Source organism: Galeopterus variegatus, unplaced genomic scaffold, assembly GCF_000696425.1.
Source record: "Galeopterus variegatus unplaced genomic scaffold, G_variegatus-3.0.2 Scaffold1043, whole genome shotgun sequence".
Lineage (NCBI taxonomy): Eukaryota > Metazoa > Chordata > Mammalia > Dermoptera > Cynocephalidae > Galeopterus > Galeopterus variegatus.
Genome location: NW_007727154.1, coordinates 122,503 through 132,527, shown reverse-complemented (window position 1 = coordinate 132,527; position 10,025 = coordinate 122,503). Strand labels below are relative to the sequence as shown.

The 10,025-nt window shown below is 44.4% G+C and overlaps 1 protein-coding gene across 1 annotated transcript in view; it reads right to left on the bottom strand.

The window, feature by feature from the left end:
* Positions 1–1,371: 1,371 nt before the first annotated feature.
* Positions 1,372–10,025, bottom strand: part of ADCY8 (adenylate cyclase 8 (brain)) — a gene marked incomplete at its 5' end in the record, with an annotated part of 128,380 nt that continues 119,726 nt past the window's right edge. Inside the window, 3 exons of the mRNA XM_008574415.1 lie at positions 1,372–1,933; positions 4,419–4,533; positions 6,451–6,543. Of these exons, the coding sequence (XP_008572637.1) occupies positions 1,446–1,933; positions 4,419–4,533; positions 6,451–6,543 (696 nt within the window). The remainder of the gene's footprint in view (positions 1,934–4,418; positions 4,534–6,450; positions 6,544–10,025) is intronic.

Below are 10,025 nucleotides of genomic sequence, written 5' to 3'. Positions count from 1 at the left end.
CTTCCAATATTTAAACCTTGTACCTACAACACAACATTTACTAGAATAACTTAGTGTTTACACACATGGGCTTTGGACTTAGAAGTACATTCTTGTGGCAGAGGCAATATTACCTATTAAGTTTTGTTTTCCTTTTAGTAAGGAGACACAGGAAGAATCCGCTCCCTGACTCCCTTGCAGTGAGGTGGGACAGAACAATAAAGTACACAACTTCCAGGCCTGGTATCTAAAACCTTCTCTTTCCCTTTATTTTCTTCAGTAGGCTGGATATAGAGGACCAAGAAGAGAACTCCAAGGCCTGAGCAGAAGGAAGTTAGGTCCTGAAATCATTGTATGGAAAGGACCCGTATCACTTATCCAATAGGATGTGAGCAAGATATTTTTTTGTGTGTTTATCATAAGAAGATTTAATAGAAATCTTTTATTATGTTTTAGTTCCTAAGATTGGGAATTACTTGTTATAGTAGTCAGCTTTTATTGACTGAAATAGTTCTGAAGCTAGTTTTACAACTAACCATATGATTTTGGGTAAGTCTCTTAATTTTTCTGAGTTTCTTATCTGCATGAAACTTTTCTGGGAGTCTTGCATTAATAAGAGAGTTGTTTAGGATGCAGTCTTTCCAGGAAGCAATAGCTCACCCACCCACTGACTTTCTGATTGCTCCTCCAATATGTTGGGCTTGGTCCCACTTCAGGCTTTTGCACCTGCTCTCCCTTTTGCTTGGATCACTTTTCTCTCAGGTCCTATGGGTTGTCTCATTATTTAGAGTGAGTCTTCAACATTATATCCTTCAAAAAGGCTTCTTTGATGACTCCAGTTAAATCAGTGTCCCTGCCCTCTAATTCTTTATCCCAACTGCCCTACTTAATTTTTTTTATTACATCTATCCCCCGCCTGAAAGTAGGTTATTTATATATTGGCTTATAAAAATATTATCTATTGCCCCACAACCAGAATGTTAGCTCTACAAGGAAAACATTTTCACCTGGATTTCTCTGGAGCATAGGACAGCATAGGCACATTGTAGGTGCTAAACAAATACTGGTTGAATACATGTATAGGTATTGTGAGTATTACATGAGGTCATTATGTAAAGAATCTGGCACGTGGCCTGGCACATGACAAGTACTTAAAAACTGGGAGTTGTTATTGAGTACCTGATTGCATTCAGTCTCTGTTTACATGTCACTCTTTCCCACTTTGTCGTGAGCCTCTCAAAATCAGAAACGAGGTCTTATTATCTTTGCTTCCCAGTGAACCTGGTACACAAGAAGTGATCAATAAACGTTGGTGATTGAAGAGAACCTCAAATTGTGTCCTTGATCTGATGCATTCAAAGACCAACAAAGCTATCCTTGTTCTAAAAAAAATTAAACCTTTTTATTAGTATATTTATTTTATATATAAAAGAAATACAAAAAAAAGAAACACAAAGGAAATGCTTTTATGGCAAATCAGATTTGTCGGTGCTTTCCGCTTGAGCTCCAGGCTCCGGGCCACTGGGTGTCAACAAAGTCCGCCGGTTGTAATGACCCTTGATGATCCCCGTGTTGTTGTTCTCATTGAGGAGCTGCTTCTGCCTTTGCCTGTTGAGGGACTGGACGAGACCCAGGACCACGGCGGCCAGAGAGTACTGCCCGGGCAGTCTTCTTGGGGGCAGGATGAACGGGTTGGGTTGGACTCTTCCCAGGAGAAAGTACGTTTTGATTTTTCCTTCCTGTTCACTGATGCCCTTCACGTAAATCTCCCCTCGGTAGTCAAAGGCAAAGCCCTGCTCCTTCAGGATCAGATAGGTCTCCTCGGGGACTTGGATCCGGCCACTAACCCCTGTGCTGTCCATGCGGCTCGCCAGGTTCACAGTCTTGCCCCAAATGTCATACTGTGGTTTCTTAGCGCCGATGACGCCGGCTACTACTGAGCCATGGCTGATGCCTGCGAGTGAAGCAAAGAGTGAGAGATGAGAGACAGAAGAGGGCATGGAGGTGTGTGGGCCCTCCCTGGGACAGTGTCATGACGCGCGTGATCTCTGCGGATGGACTGCAGCGTCCAGATCCTGCCTCAGTCACTTATTAGATCATGACCTGGGTCAGTTACTTACACTCTCTGAACCTCAATTTTCGCACCTGTAACGTGGAAATAACCCCAGGAACATTTGATGGGATAATATAAGCAAAGCTACTGGCTCAGCACCTGATGACCAGCGAGTGTTCAATATAAGATGATGGTTATTTTTCACATGAACATTGACTAATCTTGGCCCATGAGTTGACGAGAGCACTGAGCAGGATTCAGGATGCTGGGATCTCCTCCTGACTCTGCTGGCAGTGCTCTGAGAGCTTGGAAGGACCCTTCCTGACTGGCCTCCCTGCCCCCTCCCTCATCCTCGCGCAGCCCGTCCTCAGCACTGCTGTGCGCGGGGGGTGGGGGGTGGGGTGGGGTGGGGCTCTTTCTGAACTGCACATCTGATCAGGTTCCAACCCACTTCGACATCTGCCACATTTGCCTGGGCTCCTTTTACCTATAGGATAAAGCCAGCACTCCTCAGAATCACAGTCAAGGGCTTCTCGATCTGGTTCTGCCCACTTTGCCAGCCTCGTTTATCCCACCATCTCCCTCACTCCACACTGTGAGTAAGTCCGCACTCAACTGCTGCAGTCCCCTAACCTGCCGGCCAGTCCCCACCTTCATGCCTCTGTCCTGCCTTTCCTCCTGCTTGGACTATTACTTCTCCCAGTCCCACAGTTTATTTGGTAAATAATTTTAGGACACTATTAATGCCTCCTCCTTTAGGAATCTTCTCTTCTAGAAATGATAGTATTTCACTAAATGTGTTAGTTGGCATGCATGTTTCCTCCTAACAGACTTAGAATTTCTTCATTCTACAAACATTGACTGATGGGGCACATGCTATGTGCCAGGCATCGGGGATACGGTGGGAAAAAAAAGAAATAAAGCACTGACTCTAGAGGAAGTTACCTTCTACTGAGAACAGATAGAAAATAATAAAAAATATGCAATACAATAACAGCAAATGATAAAGGCTATAAAGAAAAATCAAAAAAGGTGAAGGGATAGAGAAAGATGGGAGGGGATGCATTTTGGAGTAGTGTGGTTAGGAAAGACTTCTCTGAACAGAGATTTGGAGAAAGTGATGGGACTAGCCATGCAGATATCTGCATAAGGATCATTGCAGGCAGAGACAAGAACAAGACACACACGATATGATTAACTGGAAATGTGAAAAGCAGACTCTGTGGAATGCATATATATGTCAGTATAATATATTACCCCAAGGATTGGCCCTGATCTTGGCAACATCTTCAGAACTTACTTAAAATATCTCTTTGTTCAGGGTTAAAGTTCTCTTTTTATTCCTGGTTCAATTGTGTGTCAATGATTTCAGGAAGAACATGTAGGGTTGGTGAAAGATGTGGGAACGATCCCTGAGCCTCCCATCCATAGATCAAAAACATAAAATGTAATGTCTTTTTTTCTAAGGAACAAAGGCACATGGCATTCTTTACATCTGACAAGTCACATATTAGTATTTCTTGACACCTTTCGTTGAAATCTGCTAAGGGAGAGGCAAATAAAGTAAAATGGCACAGCAGCCAGAGGATATCTACAAGAGGAGAACTGCAGCAAAAGTTGTTTTAAACTACACCCCAGAAGCCAGAATGTTGTTCGGCTCAGAGCCAGGAGTGCTGGAGCTGCTGCTGGCTCCGTGATCTCAGGCTAGTTACTCCCCTGTTCTGGGCCTGCATTTACTGTACAAAGTGAGAATGTGGACTGGAGCAGGGGCTTTTGGACTGTGCTTTAGGAGGCTTTGAGGCTCAGCAGAGATGTGGAAGGAATTAGCAAACTGTGCAAATGATAAAAAGTTATTATTCAATCGTGTGTTGCTTTGCACAAGGGTGTCTCTAATCGCAAAGGAGGGTGAGCTGTGTGGCTGAGCACAGTGCTATAGAGTCCACCTGTCCGTGGCTCAGTAAGCATCTGACATCCTCAGGGATGGAATACTATTTTACCTGAAGGCATTATTCAGAAGAATCTGAGAGCAAGACATTGACCACCAGTTTTGAGTGACACAGAAGTCAGAATTCAATGACTGATTAGTCAGTTACCTCTCTAAGCAGGACCATGCATGGGTGGATAAGTTGGAAGAGAGGTTAACTATAGTCTAGTGTTTGCCAAAGACCAGGTGCTTTGCATTTCTGCACACAGGCAAGAATCCTGACCTTGCTTCCAGAATCTTGAGTGACAGGAAGCCCAGAAAGGCCCGAGCTGCCCTCGTCCCTGTCCTTGGCAGGGTTGCACTAGGCCTATTGCATTTTGTGGGAAAAAGCTTCCCTGGATTGTTGCCCAGGGTCTGGGAGGGTCTGATGGAGCACTTGCTACACCTCCAGCTGCTACTCACCAATCCGTAGTTCAAAATTGTTGAATGAGTGTTTGTTGATTTCCTGTATGCTCTCAGTCAGGGCGAGAGAGAAGTCAGCCAGGGCACACAGATGCTCCCACTTGTCTTCACATTGCTGGAACACATGTGAGAGAAGAACCCATTCAGTGTGGCAAACAATATGGTGAACATTCTGCAGGAGGGGCTTCATGTCTAACCCCTCCTGCACCCTTAGAAGGGAATGATCCTGTGTGTGAGCCCTTGTACACTCCAGTCATTGGTATCCCAGAAACAAGGGATCACGTGATATCTGCTTACAAGTGTGCAGTGTGCGGGGGTTATTATATTCCTTCCTCCACGCCTACGCTTATCTACTCAGGTTGATGTTTCATGAGTTTCTGAGTATGCTCACTGATGTGTGGTACATGCACGTGTGACTGTGCGTGCACGTGTGACTGTGCGTGTACATGTTCCTGCATTTGTATGTGTAGTTCTTCCATTCTACAAATGATGTCTATTTCCTTAGAAGTGCTCACAGTGTCTGTTCAAGGAAAGTTTCACATAGACATTTGCTCAAGAAACTCCTGAGGGAAGTGCCTCTGTGCTCTCTGAACCTCAGTTTCCAAATCTATGAAATGAGCATAAGCATACTTGCCCTGCCTATGTCACAGAGATTGAATGAGATTACGTACATGAGAGAACTTTGTACCCCTATGGAGCAGAGGTGGGCAAACAGTTTCAGTAAAATATTTTAGGCTTTGCAGACCATATGGTCTTTGTTGTGACTACTCAACATTGCCATTTTAGCTTGAAAGAAGCAACAGACAAAATATAGATGAATGGGCATGGCTGTGTTCCAATAAAGCTTTATTTATAGAAACAAATGGTGGGCCAGATTTGGTCTTTGGGCCGCAGTTTTCTGACCACTGCTATGGAGTGTCACACACGTGTACCAAATTACCCACATGGGTTTCTTCCCAGAGAGCCACTCTCGGAGTACTTTTAGGCTTTTATTTGGAAAGAAAGTGCAGTAAGGACAAGAAGAAATGAATGGGGATTCATCTCCACCGGGAACTTGAACTCATGCTCATTTAGCATTTACTGAGGACTTGCTAGATGCAAGCTTTGTGTGGGGAGAGTGATATTATCTCAGATAATTCATCCATTAACCGTGGAAAGTTGACATTCGTGTTACTATTTAGCACGAGTGCCTGGCACACAGCCCCAAGTTCCTCTTTGTGAACAGGAGCTATTATTATTATTATTACCTATGACTTTTGAAGGAGAAAGCAAAAATAAGAAATAGAAAACTGGCTAGCATTAGGAGTTTAGTAATACCCACAACTAAACCATAATCAGGGTATTTCTTGATTTTTGTTCCAGTGAACAGTGAAGTTCAGAATGAAGCTGTAGTTGATTGAATTATGTCCCCCCAAAACTCAGTGAAGCTTGAATTGTATCCCCCAAGTTTTATGTATTAGAAACTTAACCCCCACTGTGACTCTTAACAGGGTGGGAAATCCTATTACGGTAATTGTAAGGTGGGGCCCTGAAGAGGTGAACGGGTTGTAGGACCGTGCAGTAGTGAATGGATTAAAAATGGTGGCCAGGGGTGTGGTTCTGAGGGCTTTAAACAAAGAGAAAAGTCTGTCACTCTCTCTCTGCTGTCTCTGCTTCCACCATCTTGCAATGTGAGACCCCTGGTCACTGTTGCCACCACCAGATGGACTTTGGACTTCCCAGCCTCAGAACTGTAAGCAATAAATTTCATTGTCTTTATAAATCACCCAGTTCTGTGTATTCTGTTATAAGCAACACAAATGGACTAATACAGAAGCCTAGAAGTTTCTCAACAAAGCAGCATCATTTCACCCAGTAGACTCCACCTCCCTCGGGAGTAGATGTACATCACAGGCTATTATCATTCGGTTCAATAGATTTTCTCCCCACTGTTCCCCAAGCCTCTTGGGGATAGAGACTTTGCCACCTTCAGCTACTTGACACCAGCAAGGCCCCTGCCGTAGGTTGTGGCTGAGCCTATAGAGTCCTTTACCTGTTTTTCAGGTGACAGGCCTGACACAGCCATGTAGGTGCTGCCAATGGTCTTAATCTTTTCAATGTCTTGAAAACGGTCTTCACCGAGCAACTGAAACAGATCCAGGCAACAGTGTTAGTATTGGTGTTTACTCCTCTAGGAGACTGGGCCTCCTGAGAACAGGCCCCCGGCTCACAATGAAGATCTACCTCTGACGGCTCAGCGTCCCTGACGTAGCTGCTGTTCTGTCTGAGAATCATGCATGCAGCCAGTCAACATATATTTATCGAGCACCTACTATGTGCCAGGAGTTGAAATGGGTGTGACCAGATGCCCTTTAAGGAGTGGATCTGTTTCCATGCCTCTTTGAAATAAACAAGTCTATTTGGTTAGCTTAAAGAAGAAATTACAAATGTTCCTAAATCCATGAACAAATCTTTTTGGCTTTGCTTTCTACATGTACTTAGAATCTTACAACTTCTCAGCACTTCCCAGCCAGTGCCCTGGTCAAAGTCCCTGTGAGCTTTCAGCTGGACCATTGCTATAACCTGTCTGCTCCTGCCTTTGCCTCCTACTCCCAGCCAGAGTGATCCCACTCACACGTACATCAGACCATGTTCCTACTTTGTGCAAAACTGTCCTACAGCTTCCTGTTCTACCCAGGGTCAAAGCCAATCTATACTGTGGCCTATGAGGCTTGCCATGACCTGTCCCCTCCCATATTGTCCCTTGGCTCACTCTGCTCCAGCCACACTGACCTCTTCTGCTGCTTGCCACACTGACCTGAGAACAAACCAGGCCTGTTTCTGCCTCAGGACCTTTGCATCTGCTGTTTCCTGTTGGACTCCTCTTCCTTCAGGCACCTGCATGCCTCACTCCCTCACCTCCTGCTGGTCTTTCCTCAAAGTCCATCTTCTGTGTGTGTTGACCACCCTATCTAAAATTAAACACAGCGTCTTATCCCCACACACATTCCTATTTTCTGTCCCTGCTTCACCTTCTCTCCTTAGCAGTCATCCCTGGTTTTGCTTATTGATTGTCATCTTCCCCACTGGAATGTAAGATTCCTGGGGCAGGTATTTTTGCCAGTTGTGTTTACAACTCAGCACCTAGACAGAGCCTAGAACACAGTAGGGATAAATGAATGAATGAATGACTAAATGAAAGAATGGGTGCCACCCCAGACATGTCCTTCATCTTTACCTACAGTTTAAATTTTAATGCTAAAGATGGCAAACCTTGGTCTCTTATTTGGTAACTATGGTAGGTAGAATAATCCCCGCACCCCCCTGACCAAACCCCCAAAGATGTCCATGTCTTAATTCCTGGAACCTGTGCATATGTCATCTTATGTGGCAGAAGGGGATTTGCAGATGTGATTAAGTTAAGGTTCTTGAGATGGGGAGATTTCCTGGATAACCTGGGTGGGCCCAATCTAATCATAAGGGTCCTTATAAGTGAAAGAGAGAAGCAGGGAATTAGAGAAAGAAAAGCTAGGATGGAGTTACAGCAACAGTTAAGCCAGATTACTGGCTTTGAAGGTGGAGAAAGAGAGGGTTGTGAGCCCCGAAATGAGTGGCTTCTAAAACTGGAAAAGGCAAAGAATTCGATTTTAGCCCTGTGAGACTTCTGACCTCAAAACTGTAAGATAATACATTTCTGTTGTTTCAAGCCCCTAAGTTTGTGGTAATTTGTTACAGCAGCAATAGGAGACGAATACAACAACTACTCATTGAACTCCTACCATGTCTAATGAACAAGATGTGTGAAGTCCTGGACGTCATGGAGCTAGCAGCCCAAGTAGGGAGGTCAGATGTTACATAAATAATCACACAAAACATGATCTCGTTCAAGTTTAATAAAGTTTATGATAGAAGCCTGTAGGGTGTAGTGATGAGGAGAGTGGGTCATTTTCATCTAATCTGGAGGATCTGGGAAGGCATTTCGGAGCAAGTGACTTCTAACTTCAGTTCTAACAGGTGAAGAGGGCTTTTCTAGTGGTGGGTGTGTGAGTTTACCTGCGTTGGGGAGGCGAGGTGCATGGGAAAGGTTGAAGGAGCATCCAGACATAAGGGGCAGTGTAAATGAGGCCAGGGGTGGGAAGGATACATTAGAGGTTCAAAGAATGAAGAGAGGGCCAATTTGGCTACAGCACAGTCACCAGACTGCCAGATAAAGAAGATGAACCAAGAGAGGTACTGGGGACAAGAGCATGCAAGGCCTGTCTGGTAGGGCACACAGATAATATAATAATAGTCACATTAAAGACACAGGCCTCCATGCTAAGAGCATGGCAAGCACTGAAAGGGTATAAGCAGGAAGAGACTGGGCTGGATTTGGATTTTGGAAAGGTCATCGTGGTTGCCACGGGGGAAAGGAAACAGGTAGGAAGATGAGTTAGGGGCCCATTGCAGGGTCCAGGCAGGAGATGCTCATGGCTTAGGTTAGGGATGGAGACACGTACTTGGATAAGTGCTTTGTGGTCTTTCTGAGAATTAGCTTCTGACAACATTTGCTAGTCCAGAATGTATTTTTGTGTGTATGTGCGCCTGTATGAAATCATGTGTGCATATGTGTGCGCATGTGCATATATATGAGGGGTCTCCAAAAAGTTCATGGAAAAATTCATATTACCTTTTAATTCCATTTTCCTGAGAACTTTTATGTGCAGGTGGTGTTCATGTGCATGTGTCCACACGTGTGCATGTGTGTGTTTGTGTGTGGGCATGCACACACCGGTGTGTATTGTGTGCAGGTGTGGTGTTTATGTACATGTGTGTCCACACATGTGCATATGTGTGTAGGGTATGCACTGCTTATGTTCACATGTGCATGTGTGCCCACATGTGCATATACATGCTCGTGTGTGGGTGTGCACACATGTTTATATGCACGTGTGTTCATGTGTATGCATTTGTGTCTGGGTGTGCATACATGTGCACATGTCACTGTGGTGTTTATGTGTATGTGCATCTGCATGTGTGCATGTGTGTGCATATTTGTGTTTAGGGTAGGGAGGCAGAGAAGGGGCAGGCAGGATAGTCAAGGCTAATTTTAAGTTGCACAACTTGCTTGTCTGTCACGTGCACTCATTTTATATTGGCTTGGTATAAGCACCAAGAATTTCTAAGCTCCAAAGACTGCCAAGCGATGAACTCAGATAAAGTAATTTCCTAAACTCTGATGGACTGCTAACCTTCATGTGTGTGTGCTACCTGGTTGACTTGAAGCATGCACCTGTGCGTGGCCCTGCCCTGAGAAAACTTCCTGGGTGCTCTTACACTCTCAGCCCTCCTCTGTCATTGCCACTTTGTATTGCTTGATTGACATTTGGCATCCCAAGTGGACAGTGAGATTTCTGAGACTGGTGACAATGTTGCATGTTTCCTTGTATCCCACATCTAAGGGCCTGGGATGCATTGATAATTGTTAATATTCCATGTGGACATTAGCGATATTTGGATGACTTCTCCCCTCAGTGCAGTTTAACAAGCTTTCACTCAGTGTCTACAATGTGCCATGCAACCCCAACCAGTAATTCTTTTAATTCTTTTATCTTTTTTTTTTTTTTTTTTTTTTTTTAAAAGAGACTC